This window comes from Sinocyclocheilus rhinocerous, unplaced genomic scaffold (genome assembly GCF_001515625.1).
Source record: "Sinocyclocheilus rhinocerous isolate Xijiao unplaced genomic scaffold, SAMN03320098_v1.1 scaffold1998, whole genome shotgun sequence".
Taxonomy (NCBI): domain Eukaryota; kingdom Metazoa; phylum Chordata; class Actinopteri; order Cypriniformes; family Cyprinidae; genus Sinocyclocheilus; species Sinocyclocheilus rhinocerous.
In genome coordinates this window covers 78,331-94,387 of record NW_015628694.1, presented here as the reverse complement: position 1 = coordinate 94,387, position 16,057 = coordinate 78,331, and the positions used below count along the sequence as shown (strand labels likewise).

At 37.2% G+C, this 16,057-nt stretch overlaps 3 protein-coding genes across 4 annotated transcripts in view; 2 read left to right on the top strand and 1 right to left on the bottom strand.

Moving 5' to 3' along the window:
- Nucleotides 1–6,359, bottom strand: part of LOC107738292 (protein ABHD17B) — a 12,615-nt gene extending 6,256 nt beyond the window's left edge. The window contains exons 1-2 of the mRNA XM_016550012.1: nucleotides 5,924–6,359; nucleotides 3,760–4,227 (exon numbers count right to left, since the gene is read on the bottom strand). Of these exons, the coding sequence (XP_016405498.1) occupies nucleotides 3,760–4,226 (467 nt within the window). The 5' untranslated portion in view covers nucleotide 4,227; nucleotides 5,924–6,359. The remainder of the gene's footprint in view (nucleotides 1–3,759; nucleotides 4,228–5,923) is intronic.
- A 76-nt stretch (nucleotides 6,360–6,435) lies between these two features.
- LOC107738293 (uncharacterized protein C9orf85 homolog) lies at nucleotides 6,436–8,404 on the top strand. Its single transcript, XM_016550013.1, has 4 exons — nucleotides 6,436–6,771; nucleotides 6,922–7,028; nucleotides 7,130–7,243; nucleotides 7,579–8,404. The coding sequence occupies exons 1-4, from the start codon at nucleotides 6,670–6,672 to the stop codon at nucleotides 7,739–7,741; spliced, it is 486 nt and encodes a 161-aa protein (XP_016405499.1). The 5' UTR covers nucleotides 6,436–6,669; the 3' UTR covers nucleotides 7,742–8,404.
- Nucleotides 8,405–13,640: 5,236 nt separating this feature from the next.
- On the top strand, nucleotides 13,641–16,042 carry LOC107738299 (guanine deaminase-like). Of its 2 annotated transcripts, none has more exons than XM_016550019.1 (8): nucleotides 13,641–13,821; nucleotides 14,003–14,090; nucleotides 14,429–14,551; nucleotides 14,702–14,789; nucleotides 15,164–15,269; nucleotides 15,410–15,437; nucleotides 15,588–15,695; nucleotides 15,836–16,042. In XM_016550019.1, exons 2-8 carry the CDS (start codon nucleotides 14,028–14,030, stop codon nucleotides 15,920–15,922), a joined length of 603 nt encoding a protein of 200 aa, XP_016405505.1. In that variant the 5' UTR covers nucleotides 13,641–13,821; nucleotides 14,003–14,027; the 3' UTR covers nucleotides 15,923–16,042. The 2 variants fall into 2 exon arrangements, with proteins under 2 accessions (XP_016405505.1, XP_016405504.1); XM_016550018.1 differs by having other exon boundaries at nucleotides 13,641–13,826.
- The last annotated feature ends 15 nt before the right edge of the window (nucleotides 16,043–16,057 follow it).

The following is a 16,057-nucleotide window of genomic DNA, read 5'->3' as shown; positions in this document are numbered from 1 at the left end:
GAATTTTAAAAGACGATATCTCCGTTTGCATTGAACTTTCAGCTTCGTAACTTTGCAGATATTGTTTATGCTCAAACAGCAACATTACACACTAACTAACGTTAAAAAAGTGAAATCGCAATGAACCACCCCTTTAATCTTAAACTCAAAATGTCATAACCTTATCTTCAAGTAAAATGGCAGACTTCATTCTGGAGACATATGCCGGACTTCTCCAATCATTTAGCTCCCCCACAACTGACTGCAAGCTTGCATGCAACGCCCACATCTCAAAATCCATTCAACAACCGATATATAGAACCAAGTCCCCTCTGATATTTTTTTCCTTATAATCAGATACATGTACATCACAATATGAAAGAAAAGATCTGTCGCTACTTGTGTTTCGTCCTTTAAAACACATGTTGGAAAGAACTATGCTAATTGGATACTTATACTTGTCAGTTTATCGTCATCAGACAGAATTCTCACATCGATGCAACCCAAAAAATTATTTACCAGGTTAAGGGGGCAAAATTGATAAATTAGATTGAAATAAAACTGATAATAGGAATAATAATCACCAAGTCTCAATCAAATATTTTTGTATTATGTCCTCTAAGTTGCAACTGATCATTGTGACAACAAATTTTCTATACTGTACAGTAGGGATGGATGTCCAATCCTGTTCCAACAAGATCTACCTACCTAAAGAGTTCAGTTCCAGCCCTGCTCCAATACACCTGTGTGTAACTATCAAGTGCTCCTGAATATCTTAACTAGCTGGTCGAGGTGTGTTTGATCAGGGTTGGAGCTGCCCTTACCATGAAGTTAGAGGACAGGACTGGGCACCCCTGCTGTTCGTTTATTTTATACATACACTATCATTCAAAGTATACAGTGTTAGTCTATGAGTTTCTATTCACAAAGTAGTAATATATTTATTTATTTATTTGTATTTATAACAGTAATAATACAATTATAACAATGGTATTATACTATTATTTATAAGTAGTAATAAGCAGAATAAATGTACAGTTAGTTGTACATCACAAAATAAACCCAGACAGAGTGATCAGGACTCAAAGTAAACACACATGGGACACAATCAAAACTGTGATCTTTCTACCTGATGAAAGAGCTGCTTTTTGTGATTGCAAATCATACTTCACTGGCCACTCAACAAAGGGAAGAGAAAAAAAGCTTTGTTGCATGCCTCGCTGAGTCAATTAGCATGGTCTGATAAGCACTCTCGTCTATTGAGATCAGATGGAGAATTTCCAAGGCAAATATTTTCAACAGTCACCTAAAGGGTGCTCTTTATGCTAGCTGCAATCCTCTATTTGAGCATAATTTAATTTTAAAAAAAAGCAGGCCAACTCTGACAGAATGAGATTAAAATGCAAATTATCCTCCAGAAATGGTGGGGAAAGCACTGCATACAATGGCAAACTATCAAGCTTTTTCCTGAAAAGGTCGAAAAATGTGTTTCTATGAATAAAGAAAAAAATTGCCAGCAGGAGCCACAGTTTTACAGGAATAAGAGAAGATTTGGAGGGGCCAGCTTACTTACTATACTCCTCTCTCAAAACACCTTCCACAAACATATACAGACGCACACAAAGGATCAGAAGTGAAAACAGCAAAACTTAAATTCAGAGTGGCAGTCGAACGGGTTATCTACACTTTAATCTGAATCGTGTGCTTGAGTGGGATGATCCGGCCTGATATGGCAATGCGTGGGAACATTGGAAGTGACCAGAAGAACAGCGTGGGCCTGCTTCATGAGGTACAACCTGACCCTCGGGGATATGACTTGTCAAATAATGTGTTCAAGAGCATCAGCTGTGTTTTCTGACACCACATGCATGCATGCACAGTTGCACACATACACGGGTGCAGCAGCAACACAGGCACATGGCTGTTTTACAAACGTACCCAAAACATTAATGTGATTACAGGCACAAAGCCTTTTTGTATGTTTTCTCTCTCTTGCATGAACGACGACACTGCAACATCGAAGTACACACAATTAACGGAACTAAATTCACATGACCAACAACCACAGATGACACGGAAAGACAGATAAGAATTTGGGGCACATGATAAAGTGCATGACCTTGAGATAGTTTCTCTATGTCCACAGTGTCAAATACCCAGCTGCCAATGGAAAAAAAAACAAAAAACATTTCAGTCTGAGTATGTGTGCTTCTCTTAACTACGAGGAAATGAAAATGCACACTTCAAAAAGTGTGTCTGAACTAAAACGTGCTAATACATGTGCTAAAACTAAAACATTGACATTCTGAGAGGCACAATTTTCACCCTGTAAGCATTTAAAAGATGCAGAGGACATTTGGATGGGGGATGGGGTCTAAGAAGGCATATTGTAGTAATATTGTAGAAGGCAATATTAAATATATACCCCAAAGGATTCACAAGGACAAAGGCACAACAGATACCAAAGAGCCATACAAATTAAAACATTTGAGGCCTGGCCCGAAGAACAAACCGCAACACTGACTAGACCAGAAGCAGAGTAATCTATTTTACAGATCCATCGAAAAATTGGGTGGGTTGTATGTGTGGAAAACTACATATTTTTGGTGGTTGGTGGTTTGCCGTATAATTCAGATTCACTTGACACATTTCTAAGCGCTATTCACACAAAACACATTCTTGTGCTTAAAAAGATGCAGGATTGAAAAGGGAAAAGAACACAGGGTCTCCAGAAGCATTTTTTTAGAAGTCGAACATCTTTTAAGTTGACAAGACGTAGCCGCTGAAAAAGCAGCGAGATGTGGCACAGCACTCAAAGATGTCCATGAAGAGCATGTTGTTTACATAGAAAAATAAATAAAAAACATACAGTGGAATATAAAAGCACATTCTGTGAGAACCAACCCGTAAGGAGCACGTTCTTGAGTTCAAAAACATCTAGATGGTATGCAATGGAACAGAACGTAGTGTCTCAACATAAGTTTTAAAAAGTGGGGCTACATTTAACTTAACACTGCATCTTAAAAACTATACACTTAGAAAAAAGAACAATGTGAGATGTGGCTTTAAATGGGAAGACAGCTGTCCAACAGCAAAATACAGCACTTCACTGAAAATAAATTTCACATATACACTACAGTTTAAAGGTTCTTCTATACAGCAAGGATACATTAATCTGATCAAAAGTGTATTTTTTTGTTACAAAAACTTGATTTCAAATAAATGCTGTTCTTTTTAACTTTCTATTCATCAAAGAATCCTGAAAAAATGATCAGTTTCCACAAAAATATTAAGCAGCAAAACACTGCTCATATTGAGAAATGTCTCTCATGTGACACTGAAGACTGTAGTAATGGCTGCTGAAAATTCAACTTTGCCCTCACAGGGAAAATATATTATATTATATTATAAATATATTAAAATAGAAAACTGTTATTTTAAATTGTAACTTATATTTACAAATATTAAAGAAAAAAAAACCTCCTGCAAAATCTTTTTTTCATACAAGTCAACAAGTTGACATTACTAATCGACTAGTCGGCTGATGGAACTGTCATTACACATACAGTTCGTATATATACACATTTTTTTTTAAAATCTAAATATTGAGAGTCAGTCTTGGAAGTGTGGTAAGAGGCCAGTGTGACTTCAGATGGGGAAATGTGATGTAAGAGACAATACATAAAGCAAACCTGATAAACACTACTGATGACAACAATAGAAAAACAGTCTGTCTGAACAGACTCAAAAAATTAAAAACAGAAAACAGAAACTGCTCACCTTGTTCGTAGTGCATGCCAGGCAGCGTCCACATCAGCATACAAATTCTTCTCCGAAGGCTTCCCTGAGCTTGCCCCGTAGCCCGAGTAGTCGTAGGAGAACACGTTACAGTTGATGCGGGACCCCAGGCCGATGTAGAAGCTACTCATCTGGCCCAAGTCTACAGCATTACCATGGGAAAACAATAAGGTGTAGCGAGCGTTGGGAGAACATCGCACAAACATACAAGCGATTCGGTTCCCTCTAGATGTCCGGGTCATGAAGCACTCAATGGTGTCCTTCTCCCGGACAGAGTACTGCCAATCCGCACGCTGAGAAAGATGGAGGGTCCAGCGGCTGCCGCTCTCATCACACATCAGGGTGTAAGTGGGCTCCGGTGGAAGGAAGGCCAGCTTGGAAGCTATTCTGCTCGGGCACGGCGGACAGCAGAATAGGCAACATAACTCACTCAAAGATAAGTGATTCATCCTTCATTTGAGAAGAACACAGCAGATTGGCAAATGAGTGAGGTGCAAACAAAGTACAATACAAACAAACAAAACAAGATGTTTTAAAAGGATAAATCCTGTCATTTACTCACCCACATGTCATTTCAAACCTGTATGACTTTCTAAGGAGCACAAAAGAAGATATTTTGAAAAATGTCAGTGGTTTTTTGTCCATACAATGAAAGTCAATGGGGTCCAATGTTGGTTTGAACCCCGCTGATTTTCATTGTTTGGACTAACATCTGAAACATTCTTGAAAATATCTCATTTTGTGTTCCACAGAATTATGAATATCATACAGCTTGAAGAGTAAATGATAATTTATTTTCATTTTTGGGTGAGCTACATTTTTAAAGGTGAAGCATCAAGAGCGTAATCTGCATAGTCAGAGGAGATAGAAGAAAGAACTTAAAAACACATTTGAAAAAGCACCAAATCAGACATATCATCTTTAGCCAACACACCATATTTGCAAACAATCTTTACTCGAAGAAAACCATAATAGTTTACTTAAGATAAGAAAATATGCAGACCTGTTAGTTAATCTCCACTGAACTAGACAGTAACTAACATCTAGTGATCCAATACAATGGGTGAATTATGTCCTTGAATTGTTTATGCCCTGCAGTTTCAAGTAATTCAGTTTTAAATGTGCACTGTTAGGATACAAAATACAAATCGAAACAGTATCTGGGATGGAACTAAACAGATTTCATTAACAAAAATGTTCAATATTCACCCCGGTTCTGCAGCGCAGGCAATAGTTTCTATCTTTGTGCTAATCTGATGTCTTTAATAATGACTTTCAGACTTCACCCTTAGGATAGCTTTGACGTGTGTGCTATCACTTTATCTATGAGTCATGGCAGCTGAAAAACACCCTCATTTTTTGGTTTCTTAGAAGAAAATTTGGCTAGACTTATTGAAATATCCAGTGTATTATAAATCTGGAAAACATATCAGTAATCCACATCACCGCTTCCTAATATCCCAAATATTTGTCAGGAAATCACTTCACCTTAATATGGACTCCAAGTAAGTGACCTCACATTAATTTAGTACCAAAATAACCATTTAAACTCTTAACAGTTTTCTTAACTAACTGGTGGACCATAGTGATAAAAACAATGTGAATCAGAACCAGATCTGACCCATGATAATCAAGCCCTCATACTCGGTTTCATTGAGCAGGAAACCATCTTGTTGTTTGGGTGTTTTGGACTTCACACACAACATTCCAAATGTTTGGCTTCCATTAATATTTTTTCTATTTAAAGATCAGAATGGGTGAAGTACAAGAACTGGTTATTTCACTCACTTTTTTATTTTTTAAGATTTTTTTCCCCCTAAAGTATTAAACAATCACTTTGTACACACGAATACATATATATTCAAATAAACATTAGACCTGTTTATTATAATAAATAGATGTATCTATAAAACATTTAAGTATTTGATAGCATGATCTACATAGTTATTAGTACATGATTTTAAGGTATCAGAGAACGACACAGACCTCAACTGAATCAGCAGTGTTTGCTAACTGAAATAAGCTTAGTTAACATTTTAATTCCATTGTCTAAAGGAGTGTAACAGCTTAATTGAAAAGGCTGAAGCGAACTATTTGATTAGCATGGTCAGCTAATTAACGTTAGCTCATTAAAACCGTACTCTACCTGTACTAGAAGGTCCTGATGCTGGAAGCGTTGGTGAAGGCAGGAACGCTTTGATCTGGTGAAGTCACTGTATCAGATGAGTCGAATAGGAGATTCCCTTTAACCGATCACTCAGTCCACTTAGCCAGATCAAGAGTCCCTCAAAAGCTGCCTCTGGTCCGTGCGATCTTGACAACATGTGGTCAGTGTTTCATGATTAAACGAGATCAAAGACTGACGGTGTTAATACAGGCGTGACGTTATTAAATGGACCAGTATTTCTAATCTAATCCGTTCGGTAAGGGTGATCTCATCTCACACCAACGCGTGCCCAAAGCTGGCTTTCTTCTGATTTTCTTGCGGAATGCCGGATATCAACGTCAACGATGAACGCTCTAATGACCAATAAGATTAATGGACAGATACGCTCAACCAATCACACGCGTCCTCGCTGCACCCGGACAATGTCGAAAACACAATAACATTATGATTAATGATTTTACTGTTGTTGATGTATAAATCTAGATAATGATACATTTGTTGAGCTACCAAGAATTAAATATTACAGCTCAACATTTTTAACGTTTGCTGTGTTGAGTGAAGTTAGTAATCTTTCGTGTGAAGTTGAAAAGCAGCCAATTGCTATTTACTTCCGCTGTTTTCGCATTGCGTCAATAGCCACTTCAACGTGTGTGAAGCCACGCGGTTTCCTATTCGGGCGTTTTAAACTGTCACTGTTTATATACTACATATATTTTAGTGTTAAAATGAGTTCTCAAAAAGGAAATGTTTCCCGATCGCGAGGCCCAAAACACCAGAATGTAACAGCCTTCAAAAATGACAAGTATGGTGCAAGCGCACAAGTTAAGGTAAGCGCGTTATGAAATAAACAGTGTAGAATCAGATTTACATTTTATATAATATCAGTATTGGTTTCCGGGAGTTTATATAGCTGTTTCGGTGTTTAGGTCATTGTTGCATGTGTTTTTGTGTGTAATCGTCCCTTATGATGTTACCAGAAAGCCAAAGCAAAGGTTCATGATGGTCTGTGCCAGCACTGCAGAGATGTGCTAGAGTGGAAAGTCAAGTACAACAAATACAAGCCCCTTACACAGCCACGAAAATGGTGAGATGAGGGAGGATTTACTGCATAGCAACAAATGAAAGGCAAATAAACTCCTCCACATTGAACCCATTTCTGAAATGTTGTTTCTGTGCCTTTTCTAGTGTGAAGTGTCTTCAGAAAACAGTGAAGGATGCCTATCTCATAATATGCAAGCCATGTGCACTAAAGCTAGAGCTTTGTTTGAAATGTGGGAAGAAGGAAGACATTGTCATTCCGTAAGTAGATTCAGGCCTCTTTAGACTGACCATGTACAGATATGTGTAAACAGTAGAGCAGGTGTGCCATCTTGTGGATAACGTTGTGCATATAATGGTAAATTTACAGCAAAATATTCCTTTATTATTAATTTATTTCTGGCTACTTTCACTGCTTTGTTATTATATCAACTGTGCATCATTAGAGACACTTCTTTAATAAGATTAATTAAAATTACCCCGTCATGTATGTGTTGAAGTGTGTTAAACTATTAACTGTGACCAAAAAATTAAGTTCTTATAATTCACAGTTGTTTTAGGGTGTTTTAGTGTATCTGTCTGGTTTTTGTTTTCAGACTTGACAAGGAGGAGGAAGAAGAGGAAGAGAACACCAGCAAACCAAATAAAGAGAAAAGACAGAAAAAAAGAGATGAGGAGGAAGAAGTGGATGAAGATTTTGATGACGTGGGCGTTAGCAATGATGACTGTGATAGTGATTCAGAGGCAGAAGGAAATTGACATTTGCAATTTTCTTTATGCATTACCAGCAAACAACTAAACCCAAGAACAACATATCTATGGAAACCTGAGGCTGGGTTTTGGACATGCACTCACCTGTTCACCTGCTGTTAACTGGGGAAAGACTCCCAGGAGGTGTTTTCCTGTTGGCTGTAGTGATTGTTTGTTTTCATCTAGACCCCTTACAGTGATCTTGGAGGAACTGAAACAGTAATATGCCGAAACCCTCAGTCTTGTTTTTTAAATCAACACAAGCATTTTGATAGCATTCATGTTATTGAGAAGCTGTGTGAATGAAATGTGTTTTATTATCATATGAAGCACATTTGGTGAAAAAAAAAAACAGAAATGGGAAGTACTGATGAAACAGGTCCATTTAATAAAAGACCTACATGCAAATTTTGTACTGCTTAGACAGCTGCCTGTTTAGAAAATTCTGAATTACATTCAATGTTAAATCTACAACTTCAGTGTCCTGTTTTCTGTCTTGCTGTCTGTGATTTTGATTTTTGATTTGATTTATTTTTAACAGGTTTTTTTTTTTTGAAATATCCTCTTGCATATCATTATGAGTGGCTGCAAAAATACAGGGGACCTACTTTATATTAACCATCATTAGCTATTATGTACTAACATTTAAATGAATAATTTGCAATGAACCTATTGTGTAGATACATGTATTTACATTGTACTTTTTAAAAATGTTTTTTAAAAATACATACGTGATAATTATTTTCTGTAAATAGTGCTGTAATTACACCATTTAACCCACCCTTAAACCTACCCATACCTCTAAACTTATCCCTAACCTTAACCATATCCCACCTCAATAGCAGCAAGTGTTTTACAATATAAGCAAATACACTGCAAATATATTTTGCAATATAACAATAAGCACATTTGCATCTAACAAGTAATCTTTTCTAATGTAAGTACAACTAATATAAAGTGGAACCAACATAGCTCTGCAGAATATCTTTTCTGAATCAAAAGGTATAGTAACACATGTTAAATCACCATGTGATCGCAGAAGTAATGCTATGAGGTCATAGCCAACTATTTCAAGATTTTCAGGGAAATCTCTCGTGATGTTTAAGGAAATTAAAAATAGTCTGTTTCACCCTTTGTGCAGCATCTGAACCACCTGTGACGCAAAGTCCTGAAGAAGTTTATAACATGATTGCTAACACAAAAACCAAATATAAACTGTTCTGTGTAAGATTTGAGGAACTGTAACCTTTAATCCTGGATTTTTGTCATGCAGTTAAGTTATGAAGCAATAGGGGAGACCCGTATCACATGTCTGACTGTTTTACCATCTCCTTTACCACAGACATCAAAATTATTCTATCCACAGATTGATTTATTTATATTATGTAAGTTAATACAAGTCAACAGTAAAGTGAAAATATGTTTAATGGCTGTACTCTTTAAAAGGAATAAATGTCCAAAATGATCATGATTTTAACAGTAAAAGACAAAAAATGCTACAGTAAAAACCTATTAATTGGCTGACAGGAAAAACTAATGGACATTACATGTCATTTTACAGTAAAATACCGTTTTTGGAACTGGAATTTTTTTTTTTTTTTACAGTATATTAGTATTTTCCTTCTCAGCCTATAGAAAAGCTCCTTGTGAGGAGCTGTGGTTCATCATGCGACTTTCTAATCACCAGCTGTTTTTGATGGTTATCAGTGTATTATTACAAAGGTACTCAACAGATTTCAGTACTTCAATAGGTTGGTATGTTAACATTATATCAGTTAATGAAATACGGTTTCTAAATGTAAATTTAAGTTAAAACCTAAAATATTGCTACCAATTTTTTTTTTTTTTTTCAGTGTGTCGAGTATGTCACTGAAGGGCCAGGAAGGAGCTAGTATGGCTCAGTACAACAGGGTAATATCCCAAATGCAAAGCGTGTTTACTTGAGAGATGCCACCAAACAGTGAAAGTTTAAGTTGGAAAGTACCAGCAAGAAAAAGAAAAGAAAAGAAACAAAATAACAAAAATACAATTAAAGTTCAAAACAAACATGATGTTACAAAACACAAAGAAAAATGCTGTAAGCAGCAAAACCTACACTCAAACCACTTTCAGGGGCACACCTTTCTATACAAACACATCTCACTTCAGACATGCATCTCAACGAGATATTAAGATATGAATATTATATTAAGCTGGTACTCAGGTGATGACGTCATCATCCGGATCGTCATAACACAGTGAATAAATGTAGCTTATGTGTAAGGAATTCCCCTGTTGAAAAAACCAGCATATGCTGGTTAGGTATGTTTTGAAGCATGGCGGCTGGTTTGAGCTGGTTTAAGCTGGTCATGTGCTGGTCCTAAGCAACTAGCTCCTGCTCAGGACCAGCTTAGGACCAGCTCATGACCAGCTTAAACCAGCTCAAACCAGCAGCCATGCTTCAAAACATACCTAACCAGCATATGCAGTTTTTTTCAACAGGGACAGCTATTGAAATCATTTTCACTTTTCCTTTAATCACATCAAATGCGGAATTCACTGAATTAGTTCAACTAACTCATTTCAGTGGAGTTATACGTGTAGCCTACATTATGAACCAGTTTGTTCTGTTTCATTACAGTGCCTTTTATTTTTGTTTGTATATGTAGTTTAAGTGTTTGTTTATGTTGTTGTAATGTTTGTTGAATGAGTCAGGTGAGTAATGTCCTAATATTGCGTGAATCCTGTCATGTGGGCTCAAGTGTTGCACAAGAATGTGGGTATTTCTCATAAGTCAAATTTCCATGTACACTGTCATAGTTGAGTGAAATAATTGCAAAATGACAATTATTATAAAAATAAAATGGTAGTGTTGATGGATGAGACATCACATGACCACAATTTTTTTGAAACGTGCGCTTATCAATTTTGACCACATAATTTTTGTGTTGAAGTAATGCTGATGTGCTCACTAAAGAAAATACTATATATATATACTTAATGTTCTGTCAATTATTTATCCAGCAAATGTCAACAGATTGTTCTAATATAAAACATTGCATGGGCAATTTGCACTGCAAGTGTGTGTAACGAGAAACCTTTTGAAGAGGTAACTAAGGTAACTTGTTCATCCATTGAGCTGTCATTTGAACGTAATGTGCTCTTTCATAGTCTCTACAAACATACAATACAGCTGGCCCTTCCACCTTCATTCTTACGAATTAGCACAGCCAAACATGACATTTCACAAATACTTTCAGTTTAATTCATTTGTTGTAAATGCAAATACAAAATATAACCAAAACTATAACTTAACCAGATCCTAATGAATTTTAGAATGTCATCTAATACCAATTCTTAATAATTATAGCACAAAATTATTAACTGCTGGATATGTTCTATGTATAAGTTATTATTGCTTGTATATCTTTATCCTCAAACAGTTCTAGAGTTGTACTGTGGAGAGCATTCTGACTGGTTGCATCACCGCCTTGTCGCAGTCTGCAGCGGGTGTGCCCAGGAGGGCCACCAGATGACTGTGTTCTGGGAGCACATGGCTTGTGTTGTGTTTGTCTGTCGCCATGTGCTCTCTCCTGTCTATTGTCTTGCCCCTCCCATCTTGTTACCTCGTTATAGTTTAAGTTGATCCACCTGTGTCTCCCTCGTTAGCCTCCTCGTTTGGTTCCCATTTATTCTCCTTGTGTCTGTCATCCTGTGCTGATCCGTCATTTCTCATTGTGTGTGTTTCGTGTCTGCATGTGTGCAGCTTTAGGCCTGCCTGTCTGTTTTTCCCCTTCGGGGTGGTTTGAGTTTGTTTTTGTTTCATTTTTATTATCAAAATAAATAACCATTTCTCCTGCAATTGAGTCCTCGCTTCATCTCCCCGCACGCACCGTGACACGCCTGGTACGGGAACTGCTCCACTCTCAACCAGAAAGCCCTGAAGAGAGTTGTTGAGCTTCCCTCCCTCCAGAACATCTTCACCCAGCTGTGACCATCTACACTCCATGTGTGAGGAAAGCACGGAGGATCATCAGAGACTCCTGTCACCTGAGCCATGAACTGTTCTCAGTGCTACCATCAGGTAGATGGTACCGCAGTATCTGGACCCGTACCAGGAGACAGCTTCTTCTCGCAGGCCATCAGACTGCTGAACTCCGGACAATAACAACAACACTACACACCCGCCTTTCCCTTACACTGCACTCTATCTACACACCTACATCTGATCAAATGCACATTATTATTATTCTTTAGTTTGGGTTAAACAAATCAATTTTGCTTGGTTGGAACAGCAGCTACGCTAATTATGTCCCTATTTGTTTCTCTGTTTTTGCCACGGGATTGATATCCCGTGGTAACTAGGATTTACACAAGCTTCAGTCTGGATCCAGAACACCTGAGAAGAGATGATGCCAACCCCTCAGAGGACCTCAGATGATGCCAACCCTGAAACAACCCACCAGATCCAGTCTGTATCCAGATCAGATGGTCACTGCAGTCACCCGGATCCAGTACGTATTCAGACCAGATGGTGGATCAGCACCTAGAGAGGACCTCTACAGCCCTGAAAGACAGCGGAGACCAGGACAACTAGATGAACACCAGATACAGATGTTATTCCCCTGTAAACACCTTGTCTCAGACGACCACCGGGACAAGACCACAGGAACCAGATGAGTCTTCTGCACAATGTGACTTTGCTGCAGCCTGAAATTGAACTGATGGTTTTGTCTGGTCAGAGGAGAACTGACCCCCGACTGAGCCTGGTTTCTCCCAAGGTTTTTTCTCCATTCTGTCACCGATGGAGTTTTGGTTCCTTGCCGCTGTCGCCTCTGGCTTGCTTAGTTGGGGACACTTCATTTCCAGCGATATCGTCGCCTTGATTGCACAGATACTATGATACTATGAACTGAGCTGAATGAAGACATCACTGAATTCAATGATGAACTGTCTTTAACTGAAAAATTAGTGTTTACTATTGTCATTTTGCATCATTGACACACAATTTTCCTAATTAATGCTGTTCAGTTGCTTTGACACAATCTGTATTGTTAAAAGCGCTATATAAATAAAGGTGACTTGACTTGACTTGACACCTGTTACACTGACTCTGACTGGCAGCACTGCAGCATGTCCTGCACCGTCCAGCACATGTATATGCTGACTACATCTTCTCCTCTGCTCCATGACAGCCTAATTACACTAAACATCACACCATCAGCATTGTACAGCACATCAATTGCTATCTAACAGCACCAACACTTACATCCCTGTAAGTTATATTTAAGACTATACATACATTATACATATGCAAGTGTCCTGTGTATACTGTGTATTCCCTGGGTATACTGTGTATATTGTGTTAAATGTGTATATTGTGCAAAATGTGTATTTTGTTAATATGTGTATATTGTTATTTATACATATACTGTAAATTGTATTTACATGTTGTTTGTACTGCCTTGGCACAGAGTCTTGCACATAAGAATTTCACCGCTGTTACACTTGTGTACACGATGTGTGACAATAAAGAGAGATTTGATTTTGATTTGATTTGATTTATTATTGCTTTATCCCAGTTTCTAATGATTCTGACAAAAGACTCCCATAGTGTAGTAGGACACCTGCTACTGCTCATACATCACCATGACCACGCGCCCCTTGAGAGTGTGTAATAAAATAATAATATACACTTGAAAACGTTTACATTTTATTATTATTATTGTTGTTGTTGTTGTTGTTGTTATTATTGGTAGCAGCGAGTAATTAAAAAATCAAAATCAAGAAAATAGGCGGTGGTGTGCGATCACCAATTACAAATCGTACCAATGGCGCATTAAAATTTGATTGGATCGACGCTATGACGCGCTTAGAGCTGTTGTAATGATTACCGGTTTATGTCAATATACACTTCCCAGGAATTCTGCAATGCCTCGTGTCGTATATAAAAGTTCAGAGAAGACACGTTTGAAAAAATCTGTGTCAATAATGAAACGGAACGACACGACCGCGCGCATTGCGCACGTCTTCAGGGGAACATTTGTGCACTCCACACCGAGAGCTGCGGTTGGGATACTGCAGAACTGTCTTAGGAGTCGACGATGAGGGCAAGGTTTGTTTAATACTCCATTACAATTTGTTTCATCTCTTTTTGATTTTATTTCGAAGATAAATGTCCTAACCACATAATGTATTAGATATAATAAATTGTCATTTGCCAATGATTTGTAATGTACCTCAATATTATTTTTTTTATAATGGTGTTTTTTTTTCTTTCTTTCTGAACAGATTGCATTTATTGAAAAAGATCAAGATGTGGTCAGTCTTTCAAAATTGTGGGGGTTTGAAATTTCGACATAAAACAGTTTGGACAATAGTGAGTACATCTATCAATATGAATTGTATATATTCTATAGTCTAATATACTTAAGTCTAGCATAAGTCTGTTCAGGGTGCACACAGTCGCTTTTGCATTCAGAACAACCATTCAGCAGGTAACAAAAGAGCAAAAACCTTTTTGTAAACCAGCTTTGTGATGAACATGTAAATATTTGTGAAATAATAAGCATGTACAAGCTTGAAATCTTCCCATATCCATTGCTCTCACCTTGTTGCAGTGCCATTGCTTAATTTTACTCAGTTAGCATTCAATTTTGCTCTAAAGTGAGTTTTTTTATGCCTGGAATGGTTGATACACACATCCATGCGTCTCAGTATAGCTATACTGGCATCGCCTTAGACCTGCCTCTGCTGGAGTGGCTCAACACTTACACTTTCCCTGTGGAAGCCAAGTATAAAGACTTGGAATTTGCCAATAATGTCTACACTAAAGTTGTGGTAAGCTCATTTAAATGGACTACATAAAATCTAAATAAATTTAACTCTAAAGTAAGGTAAATCATTGATGGAAATTATATGGATATAGAATGCATGTTGCAAATATTTCTTTTTCGTTTTTCCCTTTTTGTTGACTGTTTGGCACTGTAGAGAAGAACCGTAAAGAATGGCCCCACTACTGCTTGTTATTTTGCCACAATACACACTGATGCCTCTCTTCTGCTTGGAGAGCTTGCAGGTAAAACACATGCAACCAAGGACACATATATTAAAAGCATTTTCCCTGTGACTGTGTCTGTGTTGGCAAGCACAAACACAGCCTTTCTCTAAACTTTGGAGTCTTGCTTTGTACTATCTTGTCTTAGCTCTTGTTCCTGCCAGTCTGTTAAGTAACTGCATTTATGTTTGCTTTTTTCCATATTATGTAATTAGAGGTGCACTGTGACCTATCATTCTGTGAAGTAAAATTGTAATAACTCTGTGTAAACGTCAATATTATTTAAAAATCCTCTGTCCACTATGTTGCTGTATATAATAATTATCTCACAAGATAATAAATCAATCATTGATTTTAGATGGTGATATACAGTATTTTTGCCCCTTTTCCACTAGATAAGTTCGGACAAAGAGCTTTAGTTGGTAAAGTTTGCATGGACTCCAATTCTGCAGTTCCACAGTACAAAGAAAGTCCAAGCGAATGTAAAGAGGAGACAGATCGGTGAGTTTTGGAGGACTGTGTGACTGACACAATAGTGTTAGTAAACTCATGTACACTGTACAAAATGACTGATTTGATGTCTGATTTTTTGTTATAGATTTGTTATAAGATTCTGCTTCCTCTTGTTGTTTTTTTTACAGTTTCATCAAAGAGCTTCTCAAAAAGGAGGTAAATAACAGGTTCATTCTTATTAATTTAATTGGTTTATTATAAAACTCTAGTTGTTATGCTGATCAGAGTTGGTATTAAATAGTTGTGCCTAAATTATTTCAGGCTCTGTAAATATGAAAATAAAAATATATTATCTGATTGTTTTAGTACCCGAAAGTTAAGCCTGTGGTTACTCCTCGATTCGCTCCCTCCTGTTCCTCCTCACTGCTCAGTGAATTGGGTGAAATCACCAACAACAACAAGCTTCACATTCAGGTTTTTCCTCCTTTCACACATTAACATTTACTTGATAAACAGTGATTTACAAAGGTTAAAGAACATACAATTAACATTCAAGTGGTTTATGGCATTGTTCACATGGTAGAAGTTTGAAATGTGGTATGATGACTTCTTAGGCCCCGATCAGACAGAACGCGTTTTTCAGGTTTGAAAACACGAGGTGCACCACACTGCCTTTTTTTAGGTTGACTGTTTTTAATTAAAAAAATTATTAAATTGTTGTCTTCTGTTTACTAGTTGTGTTGATTATGGAAAAAATGTGACAATATATTTTATATTAATCAACAACAAATTGACAATAAAAATGCTTTATGATATTACTGTCATCCTGATTTTAG

Excerpts from the sequence above, each read along its gene's own strand:
- LOC107738293 (XM_016550013.1), top strand. The coding sequence starts at position 6,670 with ATGAGTTCTCAAAAAGGAAATGTTTCCCGATCGCGAGGCCCAAAACAC. Across the intron at positions 6,772-6,921 it reads GTGCAAGCGCACAAGTTAAG|AAAGCCAAAGCAAAGGTTCA; the intron begins GTAAGCGCGTTA and ends TGATGTTACCAG. Across the intron at positions 7,029-7,129 it reads CTTACACAGCCACGAAAATG|TGTGAAGTGTCTTCAGAAAA; the intron begins GTGAGATGAGGG and ends TGCCTTTTCTAG.
- LOC107738299 (XM_016550018.1), top strand. Across the intron at positions 14,790-15,163 it reads TCTGCTTGGAGAGCTTGCAG|ATAAGTTCGGACAAAGAGCT; the intron begins GTAAAACACATG and ends CTTTTCCACTAG. Across the intron at positions 15,438-15,587 it reads AAGAGCTTCTCAAAAAGGAG|TACCCGAAAGTTAAGCCTGT; the intron begins GTAAATAACAGG and ends TGATTGTTTTAG.